Source organism: Syngnathus floridae, chromosome 15, assembly GCF_059516105.1.
Source record: "Syngnathus floridae isolate MCC-2025c chromosome 15, RoL_Sflo_1.0, whole genome shotgun sequence".
NCBI lineage: Eukaryota > Metazoa > Chordata > Actinopteri > Syngnathiformes > Syngnathidae > Syngnathus > Syngnathus floridae.
Window position 1 is genome coordinate 12711501 of NC_142427.1, and position 15454 is coordinate 12726954.

A 15454-nucleotide genomic window follows, 5' to 3' on the forward strand; every position below is an offset into this window, starting at 1 on the left:
TCATTTTCTTGATGCATATGCTTGGAATCATCTCTAATCCTAACAGTTCTGCAAAACCAACTCCATTTCGAACGGAACCAGGTAAAACCAAAATGAAGTCAAACTACTCACCCGCTTAATTATTGACCAAGTTTGGCATGCCAAACAGGGAATTTGACTCTGGTTGATCTCAGCCTTTTTTTTCTTTTCTTTTCTTTTTTTGCATTTAAGTGACTGACAACATTCAGGCAACTACCCACATTGAAGTGGCTGGCTGGCGAGAGCAGGATGTTATTGCCCAGTGATGGATGTCTATGAGCGGGACATGGGTGCGTGAGCGCATCAGAGCGAAGCGACAGCCTGGGGAAAGACGCTGCGCTGCGCTGCGCTAGGTCTGCTGGTTTTGGCCTACAGCGCTCTGGAACGCCGTCCGGAGGGGACGAGTTCGAACAGACTGTGACCTGCTTGGGTGAAAGAGAGCGAGCGAGCGAGAGAGAGAGAAGGGTCTGCAACTTGCACGTTTCCTGTAAGGAGAGGTATTTATGGAACAACAGTGTCATCTAGTGGTGACTTGCCGGCACTGCTGGGTTTCAGTGTGACGTGTCAAATTTGCGATCAAACTACTTACTTACCTATCCATGAAGCCTGTAAATGAGGTGCAAGGAATTGTTTGGAGAGCAATATTGTCAGCTAGCGGGGTGTTTAGCAACTTCTGTAGTTTAGAAGAAAGTTGAATACATTGAATACAATTTCATTTGTGTACAAAGTTAAACCATCCAGTCACGTATAAGCCTGTACATTTATTGGTTTCATTAGGAGGAGCAATAAGCAGCCATATTTCAATACAAGTGGGGTTTCTAATATGACCACGGTTAATGCAGCTTATGTGTGAAGAAAGACAGACGTCCATCAGCTATGTGATGCCAATGAAAACTAACAGCAAAACGGAAAATGTGTCAAATAAAAGTGTGCACAAACACCTTCTTGGTGCGGTCGTTCGACTAAAGCGAAAGGCCTGCTCAAATTTTGTTGTTTAAGAACTACAGCCAAAGAAAAGCTAGCCTTCAGCTATCTAGGATTACAAACAAGCTCAGAGGATGGCATGGCATGGCATGGCATGGCATGGCATGGCATGGCTGCGCTCTCCGACGATCAACACTCATCACGGGTGCATTTAACCCTCCTGTTTATGCTGCTTTCTTCGGAAAACTAATCATGTTCTCTGGGTCCATTTGACCGTTGCCCCAAATTTTGTTGGGAATTCATATACAAAAATTCAACTGACTTTTAGCACCCTCTTTTAACATTGCGGGTTATGGAGCTTTTCATGGCGCTAAAATTCAGAGAGATTTTTTTAAGCTCCCGTTACATTAATAGTGATCCGTTGGGTCAGTTTGACACGTTATCCAATAACTGTCAGAACGAGTAAACAAATTCCCCAAAACATGTACTTATGCATATTTACGTTAAAAAGGCCAGAAAATTTGACAGTGGGTCAATATGACCCATTCACCAAAAAGTGTCAGCAGTGGGATAGTAGCAAAAAAAAAAAGCATGTATTGTAACCACTACGCTTAAAAGTTTTTTAAACGGGTCAATTTGACCCGCATCGTTACATGAGTTTTTTTTTTTTTTTAGCTTTTCACATATAACAATCAACACTAAGCTTTTGGGTGAAGGCTTTCATGTAACACTCCTATTTGTTTCTAAGGAACCAAAATTATTCCGAGGTCAATTTGACCCATTATTTGGAAGTTGTTGAAAAAAAAAAAATCCCAATGAGGATTTTTTTTTTAAGCTAGTTACACGACTCACCATTCCAATGGAGTTGTTGACATACATGAATAGAGCCAGGGCATGTAATAATTCTATCGTAAAACCTGCAAAATAACAGGAGGGTTAAAGACTGGGCCAAGAGCTTCTACCTACCGTGTCAGTGCTAGCATTCAGCGTGAACAATTTCTATACGCAGTGCGCATCTTGGTGGGGAAAAGACGACATGCAAAATGTCAGCAGTCTGGTCCTGGTCCTTAAGTTCAAAACAAAAGGATTTTTGGAAGTACGTTACGTTGACTTTCCCGACGAGGTCAAAGGGGTCGTCATTTGTCGTTCGGTGAGCCTTTCGGCGGCACACGGTAGGCAAAGTCGACGCCAGTCAGCCCCGGCCGGTGCTTGAGTCGCAAAGGTTTGGGCGGATGCTTGCGACCGTCTTCCCGGGATGTGCTTTTTGGCGGGAAGGTCCCGTTTTTGGCCGTTTGTCCTCGTCTCGTCGCGTCGCGTCGGCCGCTTGCGTTTTTCTTTTTTTTTAGTCGAGCGCTTTGCTGCCGCCGCCGTCGCCCTTCTGGTCCAAGCGGCTCTTGCTGCTCTTCACCATGTAAATAAAGTAGGTCAGCGTTTCCTTCTCGTTCACCGGAATGTTCCTGAAGTGACGGCTCACCGTCTGCGGACGCACAGGACACAGGGGATCAAGGATTTGACAGCAGGAAGGGCGCGCAGCCCGATCACTTCGCATGGCTTCTTCCATTTTCCGCCTCTGTCCCCCAAAACGCCTCCGTCCGGTCCACTTGGTCTATTTCTGCCTTTCTTTAACTTCTAGCTATTTCGACGATTGGGCATTTGCAGGTGGGGAGTTGAATGTGCTGCCCGCCGAGAGGTGTTTTTGACATTTGCCTGACAGCGTGCATGCGAGCAACTGCCCTGAGCTTAGCAGGAAAGGGGAGGGAAAAAAATAGATATTAAAAAACCCCGGTGAAGTAAACAAACACTCAGCGCTGCTAAGCGCAACGGGGGAGGGACACTGGCACAGCTGTGGCTGGTTGTCAGCCGCCCACTGGCGTGTTATTAATGACGTGCGCGGCTCGTTAAAGCCACGTCCTAGTCTGGGGAAACATTCAACTTGCGGCCGGTGCCATTCATCCGCCATACAGGAGGTTTTCATAAGGCGGCTAACCATCTCCGGGTGAGCAATTACGGCCGAGTGGGAGCCGCGACACCGCGTACGTCAACGACGACTACAGCGACAAACGCCTATGGCGAGGGCACGGCGGCGGCGGCGGCTTCGGGTCATAATGGGGCCAAACGGCGTTTCGGCATGATGAAAATGAAAAGCCGACCGACGGCAAACCTCGCAAGGTCAAGTCAACCGAATTTCAACTCATTCACACCTATTTGGCATCGAATTCGCCGTCGTCAAATGAGCGCTCACCTCGGCTAGCTGGGCCTTGTTGAGGCCGGGCCTGGTCTGCAGCTTGTAGTGTCGCTTGTAGCGCCGCAACGTGTTCACCTGCAGCTGGAACAGGTCCACCTGGGAAGACGCAAGTCAGTCAGTTCCCCAGACCGGAGTCGTTCCGATGGCGATCCGACACCTTGGCTTTGGGAGCCAGCGAGCGAGCACCTTACCTCTGGCACCTCCACGTCATGGTCCGGGGACTCGCCGCCGTCGTCGCTGGTCTTCCTCTTCCTCTTGTTGCGCACGCTCTGGATGAAATTCTTGTGGAAGTCGCAGATGTACAAGTGGCGCACCTACAGATGAGGAAGAAGGAAAAAAAAGAGGCGAAAGTGCAGTTGAGAGTGGCAGAACATTCCCGAGCAAATGTGTAACAGAAAGTTTCTCTGCCGACTAACGTGCACACTAAGCCCATCTGCAGTATATCAGCACTGGGCGGGGGGGGCAAGGCATCCACATACGCCTTTGTGCAGATTCCGCTAACAAACTCACCGAGTGGGAAATCCACACGACAGAAGCATGTGAACTTAGGCAAGACGCTGGAATGTTGCTTTCAAATGTGTCCTGGCGCGACCTTGATTATGTGAGCCAGCGCACGCCATTTCTTCGACATGACTTGGCACACATGATGGAGGGAGGACACGTTTTTAAAGATTGCAGAGTTCGCCAATCCCCTGCCGGACATGTCATTCTCAAGTCTAGCACGGGACCCGGAATGTTTGATGACACTTTCCCTAATGTCATGACATGCTAAGAACAGGTAGTGACCATCGGGACACGTCGGATGGAGGTCTTGTCACGCACGGTCTTTGTAAGAGTAGCGCAATGTCCTCGCCGGAATGTTGGACTTAAGGGAACAGCTAAAGCGGCTAACATTAGCACGGCTGTCGAAACTCGCTCGTTTAGCAGAGAGCGGCGCAAACAACAAAGGCCAATAAAGCTTGTCTTGCCAAAAAGCAGCCAAGCATCATTGGAAAAGACCAAGTCATAGAGTTGAAGACGATCCAAGCGCCGTAGCTTAGCATTAGCTGTCAATCAACCGGTTAACATGTCGCGTGGAGTTGAACGCCCGCCCGCCAGCCGGCCGGCAGCGAGTAAAACCGTCTTTTTCTTCTCCCCTTCTCAATGTCACTCACGCTCTTGTCGATGTCCAGCTTGAGTTTCTTCTGCGAAATGCTCTTCTGGATCCGCTTGCTGAAGGAGGCGTTGCCGGCCGAGCGGCCGCAGCGCTCGCCGTCCTCGATCAAGCAGCAGCTCTGGCCGTAAAGGGGCGGCGCGGGCGGCCCGTCGTGGCTGTCCTCCTCGGTACTGAAGCCATTCATCCTGGAGGGAACCACTTCCTCAACAAAACAATTTCACACACACCACTAAATCCTTTTCGTCCGGGGAGGGGATGAGCTGGTCGGGATCGGGCTGATTTCCCCCAATGAGAACTTTTTAGCGCCGAAATCCTCCGAAGCGAGTCGAAAACATGCTGCTGCTGCTGCTGCTGCTGTCTGTCGCCATTCGAGCAGCCCGACCGGGGCCGGCTAACGTGTACTAGCTCCGGCTAGTTAGCACAAGGTGGAATGGATATTCCGTTGAGCGCCCACGTTTCGCCTGTGACAGCAATCACGACCTACTCCGGGTTGGCTTCAAATAAAACCCAACGAGCGCGACAAGTTTTTGGCAAACAAATCGGTGTTTCAATCGTGACAGACAATCGCCTTTTACGATGGACGTGCTGGAGTGGGGGTAACGGAAGTTTCCCTCCCTCGCCGCAATTGGTGGCTTTTCCCATTAAGGCGGGTTTAGCGAGGAAACGCCGCTTTGTGATTGGCCGTGATGAAGGCCAATCATGTCGTAGCACCTCCCCGTGCATATGTCTCCGGTGTTTTCCACACGGCTGTTCAAATGTTTCGTCGTGATTAACGCGAGGGACATTTAACGACACATTTGAGTCATTGAGAGCCATTTTCGACCAACCAGACCATAAAACTACTCTGTTAACCGTTTAGGTAGCATTTATGAACACGAAGGCATCAAGCAAGATGCATGCTTTCTGTCTGTTGACATCGTCATGCTATGATTCCATCGTTGACCTGACAGAGGGCGACAGAGTCTACCAAATGAAAAAGAGCCGCAAAAACTGTCAACATGTTTTGTTGAAACGTTTGCAAAAGCTTTCGTGGATACATTCACTCGATTTCATATTTACAATTTGAAACAACAATTACCAGGCACTTAGCAAAGTACAGTACTGGGATTGAACGTGAAGATTTCTGTCGTCACTTTCAAAGCCCTGATTTCCATGTTCATTAGACGGTTACGCTTTCGCTTGTTCTCAATCGAGCTGGTGCTAGTGTGCCAACTCACGCTCGGATGATGTGGAAGGTTCAAGCAAAGGACATCATTACAAAAAGGAGCATAGCCGTAAAGCAAATTGGATTATTGTCTTGATGAGTCCAATAAAGGCTCTCATGGAGCTTTACAATGTGATGAGACTGTCAAAGAAGTGCTGGGAGGATGGATTGACTAAAGATGGTAAAGCAAACCATACTAGGGTCATATTCATAACATGGAAATAGTTGACATTTCGATGGCTCAAGGAAGGCAGTGGAATGAGCTACAAATGGATGTTGCACAAAGCAAAATGGCTGACTTCCTGTTTGAATTCTCGACACTCTTTTAAGCGTCCTTTTATGACAAAATGGCCTCTTCAACAACAACACCAGATGGCAGTAGTGTTTCTTATGTGTGCACGTGCCACTTGACCCAGTTGACTCCCCGATTGCAAATCACATCATGAATCCGAAAAGTCACCAGAAAGTCTTGGAGGGGGGGGGGGGGCGGTCACGGAATCATTTTCTCTTCTTCCTTGGTAGTCGTATAAACAGAGAAGACCGAATGAGAGTTCATCTGAAGGTCGACCTTAAATCTTGCGCTGACACGAATGTGAAAGCGCCGGCAAATAACGGCGGGCAGTCAAAGCACCACGACGGAATAAATATTTGGGGAAGTGGCAATTTATGAAGCGGTTAAGGCGGACTTCCTGGCCCTGGATTCGATCTGCAGGATGTTTTCAATATGCTTTTTTTGGTCCCGATGAGAAGCAGTGTGGCCCTCCCTCCAAACATACCCAGCACAAATGAAGCTGATTCTTTGTGTAATGCAGTCAGTCAAAAGGAGCGCAGTGGAAAGCAAAATGAGATTTTTCTGGAGGTTAAATGATGAAAGTCACTGGCTATGAAAAAAAAAAAAAAGAAGAAGAAGAAGAAGGAACACTCACCATTTGTAGAGCAGAAAGAAAGCAGAAAAAAAAAACTCTTGAATCTTGAAAGAAGAGAAATGAGCGACAAGATGTTGGTGAGATCCATGCAAAACATGGCCGATGACTGTTGAATGCTTTCACGGACTGCTTAGAATGAAACACGACTTCTTCGAAAGGTCAAAAACGATGTTTTCAGCAATGCTCAGATGGCTGGAACACTTTTGTGTGGCCACTTTATTTATGCAACTCATCGAAAACGGTGAACCATAAATGTACTCATAAATATTTATACATTTATTTATGAGACCGATTTTCATTTTTTTTCTATGACAGTAACAATAAAAAAAACGTTTCTATCTTATACTATTAAAATCTTAATCTGTCCTGGGAGCACTGACATTCCAAGCGCCATGAAGAAAACTACGCAAAAAGTGAAGCCTGGGAGTCCCCCGAGGCCAAGTATGTAGTATTTTATTACCATCTGGTGGTCAAACGAGAGCACTGCGACGTGAATCAGGAATCAATCAGCTTTTATCGTTGCGCGATATCGCCTGCTGTTTATGAGAATTTATCTGTGTTGCTATTAGTTGGACAGGCGTGACAATATATTTAGAGCGTAAAGAGGAGCACAGCAGGCGAGGCCTCTTGCGCAACAAATGACGGCCATAAAAAGACGCATCAAGTGATGGATATCAAGATGAATTGCCATATTTGCTCGCTCGTAGCGGCACCGCACCGCAGTGAAAACAAACAAAGCGTCACGTGGCTGCCGTGGAACGGGTCAGTCAGTCAGTCAGCCGGCCAGCCAGCCAGCCAGCCAGCGCCAGCCGGCCAGCCAGCCAGCCAGCCAGCCAGCCGGCCAGCGCCAGCCGGCCAGCCAGCGCCTTTGCTGTCTTCAAGGTTGTGTGTCATCGTTCCTCGCTCGCATGAAAGGTGGCTGGCTACGTGTCTTTATTGGCTACAGTTGAACAGAGGGGGGGGGGGGGGGGGGGGCCTACAGCCGTCCGTCCGCTCGCAAGGCGAAATGAGCGATTGATTTCGGCCACTCTGTGATAACGCGCAAGTCGTCGGTGATCAATGACCCAACATGAGCTCGGACACGCTTCGTCCTTCCTTTCAAGTCCGCCCGCCAGCCAGCCCTCCATCATCGTTTCTCATGAAAGGGAATGGAAAGGCACTTCCAAGGCTTTGCGTGTCCATTTTGGACAATGGAGAGTAATGAATGTCCACCGATCCATCCGATCGTTGGCTTTCAGTGCTCCGTTCTTCCGGACTTAGCTGGATGACTAACGAGGATCGCTGTCAACCGTACACGAAGAACACAAATTGCTGCCTGCGAGAGGACTGGGAAATGGGAGATTGCAACGGTGCACAGGTCCCAGTGCTCGTTTCCGTTTCCATTTGCTAGTGACTAAAACGCAATTAAGTGGTCAACGACTCAAATGTTTCCCACGTTGCTCATTTCCATATCCACAGTTTGTAATTGGCCCCCGCTATGACTTCAATTCTTTTTGTGAGGAAATGTTACAACAGGTTGAGGCCAATTAACTGGAGTCCAATTTAGTATTTGTGTTTACCTTTCACAGTGGAATTGCCATTTTTTGCAAACACACTCACTCCTATGTCCTCCTTCCTGATCCTGCAGACGGAAGAAGGGAATGGTAAAAACAAACGTCAAGCGTGCCAACGATGTAGCGGGGCCAGCCCAGCGACGGGGCTCATAAATCCGCGGCCGTAACCTCCAGGAAGCAACATCTGGAGCTCAGCTCAGCTCAGCTCAGCTCAGAGGCGGCAGCAGCGGCGTTACCAATAGCCTTCTGTCCACTTTCTCCTTCCAGCCTCTGATCGATTTTCCTCCTTGCAAGGTCGTCCTTCCCAACCGCGACCCGGTCTGTCGGTCTCGCTAGATCATCACGCTGCGTCCATTGGGCCGGCTTGACCGTCCATCCGTGAAGGTGATGACGGGCCGAGTCTGGAAATCCCAAGTAAGAGTTGCAAAAAATGAGTGAGAAATACGCTGGTCATAAAAGGTGGCGGCCGCCGTTGCGGAAGTGTCACATTGTGAGCCATTAGCATAGCCGAGCGAGTCTCAGGGAATACCTGAGCTGTCACTCAGCTCGGCGGCTCGGCAGCTCGGCGGCTCGGCAGCTCGGCAGCTCAGCCGCTCAGCCGCTCTCTGGACCCCGGCTGTCGATCCTCCTCCCTGGCTTCTCGACATTATCACCCGCGATCCCTCCCGTCTGGTCTCGCCTTTGACCTGCGAGCGCTGCGTCTGGATTTCAAAAGGCAGGGGGTCTCTGGTGGCCCTGACCCGGAGAATATTGGCCTTTTTTCCCTCCCTCCCTCCCTCCCTAACGAAAGGAAGCGCCATTCCTCCTTGCCGCCTTCATTTTGAATTGTGTAATCATGTATTCCCGTCCCAGCCTTTGTGGCTGGCTCCGAGGGCGGCAATTATCTTTCACGCACACGCTCGGCCGGCTCACGGTTGGATGACATGCGGGTGAATGGGCGCTAGCCGTCGAGACGCCTTCCTGTTAGAGATGCGTGACATTCTTTTCAGAGGTAAGTTCCTCCCTGCAAATTGTGCAAAAGTGGAAGGCCGTCACGGATGTCTCCGACGCAGGAGGGCAATCATTATTTCCAAACGGTTTACATCTGCTGTCTGTCTCCGCGTGGCCGTTGTTTGTTTTCATTTCCCGCTGAATAATTGCTATACCACATTTTTGCCTCATTGCAAGTCAATTGGATTCACCTCAAAGTGTCGACGTCATCTTTATAGAGACGATGCCCGAAGCGACGTTTTCACATTCCTGTCCACAATGGGATGTCATCAGAATAATAGGATCGTTTGTTTGTTTGATTGCCATTCAACAGTGAGAGCGTACGAACAAAAACTGCGATGCGACATAACGCTGCGATGGTTTTTGCTACAAATTGTTACATGCATAACATCAGGTCACATGACTTTCATACAGTGATTGATGCTTTCTGTCGTGACATGACAAAAAAAGCTAAAGAAAAAGCAATAGATCTTCAGTCAAAGAATCTGGTCGCCCCGCCCGCCCGCCCGCCTGCGTTGGTTCGCGCTGGCAGCTATTTGGTCCTCGGGTTCATCTCAAGCTGCTTTGCTATCTGCTGTGCTGCAGTGAGGCTGAGATCCCTCATTTACTTTATTGCTGCCTCGGTCACTATTTACCCTGTGAGCTCTTCTCTATATTATTTTTGGAGTGTGTGTGTGTGTGTGTGTGTGTGTATTTGGGGCCAGCTGGATCAACTAAATCCCCAAAGGGTGAAAGCGACCGGCACGGAAGGAGAATAGGACCTTCCCTGGGAAATGGGTTTGTCGTCAAGCCTATAACGGGCCTTTTTAATGACATTTCACAGCGGGCTGATTAAACACGGCGGCCGATTGCAAACGGGCCTCGCTTCCCTCCCGCTTCTTTCTTTCTTTCTTTCAGCGCTGTACACCTCGACAACTTCATCCTCACGTCGACTAGTTATCACGTCTCAATTTTACGGCTTCTATTCGTTCAGCGTGTGTTCGATTACAGGTCACGTGACTTGTGTGCGAAAAAAGGATTCCGTTGTTTTCTTTTCCCCCTAGCCTTTATTCCGTAGCGCAATATACCCCAGTTAGCGAGAAGGGCTCGGGCTCGGCGGCGTTACGCAACACGACTTCGGATGAGGCAAAGCCGAGCTGAAAGCTTTAATGCAAACTTTGTCTTGTCGCGACACTGCCGAGCGACTTTGAAGGCCCTTCGAAAACAATCACGGCGGACAAGTACAGTTGTCTTTGCGCTTAATGCCACCAGATGGAACTCTCGGAAAAGCCACAATTGGATTAGAGCGAGCGCTTTGAGCCATTGTGGGGGAAAAAGAAGCCGTCGACTCCGCTGGCGTCCTGTCCAGATCGCCCGTTGAATAATTCATCCGCCGGTCGGCGAAAAAACATAAGCTAATATGTTTTTCTAAGTATGATGGATGGCGTTTAGTCCAAAGGAACGCAACATGAGGCGGCGGGATGCTCGCAATGCCGAGTGGGGGAGGAACATTCCCGTTAGCCGGCTTCGACCCGATCGATAGTGACAAGTTTGATTTCAAACTAAAAATCTCATTTATTCCGAGAGCGCGGACGGAATGTCCAAGTATCTTAAAAGAACCGGCAGCAGTTTGGGGAGTGGGGGTGTGCGGGGGGGCTGCAGCGCCACCGTGTGGCGGTGGACTTAATATGATATTTCATATTGGTCCACTCTGTGGTGTTGTCCTACGCAAATTATTCACGCACGAATGTAAGCCAACTGACGACGACCTGGTTGCAGGGGTCGTGCTCGTTAGGACGCGCTTCCTCATTAAGTCGCAGTCATGTAAAAAAAAAAAAAAAATAGAAGTTGTGATGTATATTTGATGCTGTGTTGGGCTTACGCGCTCGCTACCTCGCCAAGACGGCATGAAACATTCATCAGCTCATTTGCATATCAAGCGACTTTTCTGCCGAGCTAAATTTGGGGCGGAGGAATTACCTCGCCTGTTTCACCGAATCGACGTACACGCGCTGAACACGGGAGACAGAATATCTATTTCGGGCTTGTTTTTTTTTCTCCCACACACGCTTCCGCCTCTCCGAGTCTAACAGCCATTCTTTTCTTTTCTTTTTTTTGCATTCCTTAACACCTCGGAGACCCGCGATAAATTGTCGACACGTCAATCTCTCGTGTGTAAAATTGTCGGCGCTTAAGGAAGACGTCAGCGTCAGCGTCAGCGCCGTTATTGCCGACAACCGGCTGAGGATGACGACAAAATGTTTGTTTTTTTCAAAACGCTTTGACAGGTCCCGCCGGAGATATACGGACGCCGTTTTGCGGGGACGACGTCAGTCACGGTTAAGTGGGAGCACTTTGTGAACAGAACCGTTTCCTTACAAGGCCCTTTTCCTGCCACACTTGTAATTGATTGCTCAGCGGGGTTCGCCGCCAACTTTGAGCAAATGATGAGTTGAAACTCTCACGTGGCATATTCAGAACACCCAATTGACCACAAGTCGTTTGAAAGCATCCTTCTGAAAACCCTCCAGGAGAAATTGAGTATTTTGCGTGGAAATGACCAGCGTGACCGACCGGCGCTAATGGCGGGCAGCCTGGGCGGGAATGTTGATTAACATTGGCCTGGCTCATTATGGAGGCGTTTAATGATCCTTTTCACAGTGGAGAGGAGTCCTCGGCAAAGTGTTTGTTGGCAAATATAGCGTGAAGCAAAAAGTCCTCATCTCTACTTAGTGCTTTTGAGTGAAGGCCTACTTGTGAGCCAACGCAGGTGGACGGACGCTTCATCCCAGGTGAGGGAGGGAGGGAGGCTCTGACCCATGGCGACCAGATGGGCCCCGGCCCAAAGCGTCCTTCCGTGAGGGTCACTCGGAGAGACCTCGGCTGCTCTTTCCGCCTCATTAGGACGCCGCCTGGCCTGGCCTGGCCTGGCCTGGCCTCGCCCTCCCGCGCTGGCCGTCTGGCGGCCGGCACCTTGTCGAAAGGCTTTTTTTAAAACAGGGAAAAAAAAAAGGTCATTTCCAGGGTCGCAGCCGTCAGTCAATCATAAGGCACATCAAAACAAATCCGACTTATTTTGAATCCCGCACAGCTGCCAGTGTCCTGCCGGCGAAGGTTGAAAGCGTCTGTGCAATAAAAGCAGTCATGTTCCATTAGCCCGTTGACGCTATCCGGACAGGACACCTTCGTACGTGCTTTCGTCTGCTATCGACTTTATGGATCCTCCCGGTGCCGCCTATTAGTCTCCGCGGACGGCTCGAGGTTCCTGGCGCGCGCGGGCGGCTCGGCTGAGCGAGCGCGACCCAACGGGATTGGCGCGAATGAGAAAAGGACAAATTGGCCGTAGAAAGCTCAACGGAAACTTGTCAGCTCGGGAGGGAATGCGTAGCCGTGTGGATAATTGGACCTGTGGATCAACACCGGAGCCCAAAAAACGGTTAACTCTGAATACTAACTCATGCTACACGTTAGCAGTTAACTCTGGATGCTAACTCATGAATGCTGATATAAACGGATAACAAACAGAAAGCCTCGCGTTGGGCTATCTAACCAATCTTGTCTCCCACCCCCCCTCCATGCATTTATGGAAAACTGTGATGTTCAAATGCAGCCCGGAGGCTCTTGCTCGATCAAATGATTAGCAAGACTGCCGCAAAATCACCTCACCTCAGCCTCCGAGAAGATGACGTTTGTAAAGAAAATGCGTGATGAGTGCAGAACGCTTTCATGGCTCGTTTTCTTTGGCTACCACTTTGGCACCTCAGCTGGCCGCTCAAACCGTTGATGGTCCGCACAGCAATGGCTGCAAATGAAACGAGGTGAAAAGTTGGACAAAATCATCCTGTCGCTTTGATCAAACGGACACACCGTACACCCGGCGAGTGATGAAGTCGCCATGGCGACGCCGGACCGCAGTGAAACTGACAGCTGAATGTAAGAAAAAGTCTGGCGGGGATTGAAACGTCAGTGAAAGGTGAGGTAGATAATAAAAGAAGCAACTGGTGGAGATTTGATGAGAACACCATCTAGTGATCTGCACGCTGATATGAGATCAGTGCGAGGGAGAGGAAGAAGAAGCGCAAGGGGAGGGGAGGGGAAGGGAGGGGAGGCGGCGTTCGTTGGCCAGTCACGCGGCTAAAGAGATTATTGTGAGTCGGGGTTCAAACAGTTACCGCAGTTCATCATTGTTGTGCCGAGAGCCGCCCCGAGCTACTCTGGCTCCAGCGTTCCTTTTCACACAATTGGTTGTCTCTGCGCTTGATTCATCCATCTCCTTGGATCCGTCCGTCCGTCCGTCTCTGCCTCAGGTGACATTGGCAACTTGAAGGGATATCAATGGCATTCCTTTGGGAAGATGCGGCACAATGGATGTGCGCAAATGCTCAATTTGCGTCAAACAAGTCAATACTCAACAAATACAAGCGCATTTGCACGCCGCAAAATGGTAACAAATCTCAGCTGAGAAACGCATGCAACAGTATCTTTGATAAACTTTCTTAACTGTGACGCTCATCCCCCCCCGCTGGTCTGAGCCGTCAGAAGCCCGACGCTTGGGCTTGAAAGGCGTCATTAAGCCGCCTTTCCTCGCGTCTGCCCTAATTGACACCTTGATCATCCCACACTAGATGACGGACGGCGCTGCAAAGACAAGGTCCAATTAGCATCTCTGCAAAACCAAGCCCAAAACCCCCGAACCAGCCTCCCTCCCTCCCTCCCATGCCAGGTGCTTCCTCGGGATCTCATTTAAAGAGATGTTGAAAATAAACTCTCGAGTTATTTCAGTTGGAGGGGAAGAAGAAGGAAAAAAAAAACCAGACTTCCCACTCGTTATTGCGGCGGATTTATCTAGCTGCCAATCACCTGCTCTTGTTAGCGATCCAGCAGTGTGAGGAGGAAAAACGGGTTGAAGATAATGACAGTGATTGCGTGCTCCTCTGTGATCATCGCCATCAAAACAGCAGCTGCAGAGATGCCAAAGAAAAGGGGAAGGTACAAATGCATCACGGGAAAGTCATCCTTGCATGGTGTCAAAAGAATATTAGCTCCATTTTACGGCCAGTCATCAAACCAACCGGAAATGAGACACAAGTCAGCCATTTTGAGTGCAAGCAGCCATTTTGGGCCAATTCCTACACGGTGCCAAACGGTGATGATGCCAGATGAGCAGCGATTTGACAAAGATACACAAGACAGATGGGCTGCCACGACATAAGATTGCCGTCTCGTGTTTTGGACGGCTCACCGTGACAAATTGTGGCGCGAGGATACGTTTGTCATAGTTTGCAGCTTTAAGTGAGCGATTGCGGGAGGGAGCTTTTCCTCCAAATAACCATCCCCGGTGGGCTTGCTCACTAAAAATGTTGCCTTAAGCAATAACAATGATAAAGCACTCATGCTACCCAAAACTCAGCCCTGAAAAGAAAGAAAACAACCCAAAAATCATTGTCTGCTCCTTTTCCCCTAAAAATGCTGTTTTGCTGCGAGACAATCCAGCCGTGGCTCATTATTTCCATTTTTGTCTGCGTGGGTGTGTGTGTGTGTGTGTGTGTGTGTGTGTGTGTGTGCGTGTGTGCGTGTGCGCGGAAAACACCAAAACATCTTAATTCGCCTCGAGCTGAATTATCCTGGCAAATTAAAAAGTGACGGCGTTACTCTTCATCTGTTTATCACCGGCATCCTCCCGCCGCGTAGATTTACGGCCGCATTAGCGTGACGCTAACGCCACCTGCTAGCTCATCATTCATGGTGATAGATTGCTTACTTGCTGCTCGGAGTGGACAAAGAAAGTGAAATAAGAACGGTGGCGATCATTTGACTTGACTTTCGAAAGGCAGCTGGGAGAACGGAAAAACGTTTGGGTTACTTCTTCCGTAGAACGGTTTGCTTTGTAACATTCCTTCCACACAAGTGGGACAACTTTGGCGTACTAGTTTGTATTATTTTCAAACTTCCTTTGAAATGCAATTGAATGAGAATAAAGTGCTATTGTCAGAAAAATGTGTCGAATTTTACAATAACATCAATTTCATATGATGATCCAAAATATAAGCAAAAAACGCAACTGTTATGAGAAAAGAATTTGAATTTGACTGGGAAAAAAAATGTCACAACTTCATCTCGCTTTCGGTGGCTTCAGGCCCAGAGGGATAAAACATTTCTTTAAAATCAGACGATGAGCCGACGCTATCGCCTGAAGCCTTTTCTTTGGGGAGGAAACGATGACGGGATTTTATGCTTTTCGGGGGGGGGGAGTACGTTTGCGCGCCACCGGGGAGGCGTGAGGGGATTAAAGTCACAGCAGAGCGCTAATAACAAGTGACAAGGGGGGGGAATGAGAAAGTGGAGTTAGCGAGATGGCAACGCGGGCCAGATGGCGCGCCGTCATCGCCGCCAGCAAACAATCTTCGCAAAAACAGCAAACGAATGAGATTGATGACGATGTCGTCCAGGGGTGTCCAA

General features: G+C 49.2%; 1 protein-coding gene and 1 long non-coding RNA gene across 4 annotated transcripts; both read right to left on the minus strand.

Moving 5' to 3' along the window:
• Window positions 1-759: 759 nt before the first annotated feature.
• On the minus strand, window positions 760-4969 carry sap30l (sap30-like). The gene is made up of 4 exons (XM_088399173.1): window positions 4342-4969; window positions 3379-3501; window positions 3185-3283; window positions 760-2419 (listed from the first exon to the last, which is right to left on the minus strand). Exons 1-4 carry the CDS (start codon window positions 4525-4527, stop codon window positions 2285-2287), a joined length of 543 nt encoding a protein of 180 aa, XP_088255299.1. The 5' UTR covers window positions 4528-4969; the 3' UTR covers window positions 760-2284.
• Window positions 4970-7283: 2314 nt separating this feature from the next.
• On the minus strand, window positions 7284-15454 carry LOC148386829 (uncharacterized). Of its 3 annotated transcripts, none has more exons than XR_015863181.1 (5): window positions 13856-15454; window positions 13168-13339; window positions 12662-12797; window positions 11750-11980; window positions 7284-8427 (listed from the first exon to the last, which is right to left on the minus strand). It is a non-coding gene; the product is annotated as an uncharacterized LOC148386829 (long non-coding RNA). The 3 variants fall into 3 exon arrangements; XR_015863180.1 differs by lacking the exon at window positions 7284-8427 and adding an exon at window positions 13497-13633 and having other exon boundaries at window positions 9533-11980; XR_015863179.1 differs by lacking the exon at window positions 7284-8427 and having other exon boundaries at window positions 9533-11980.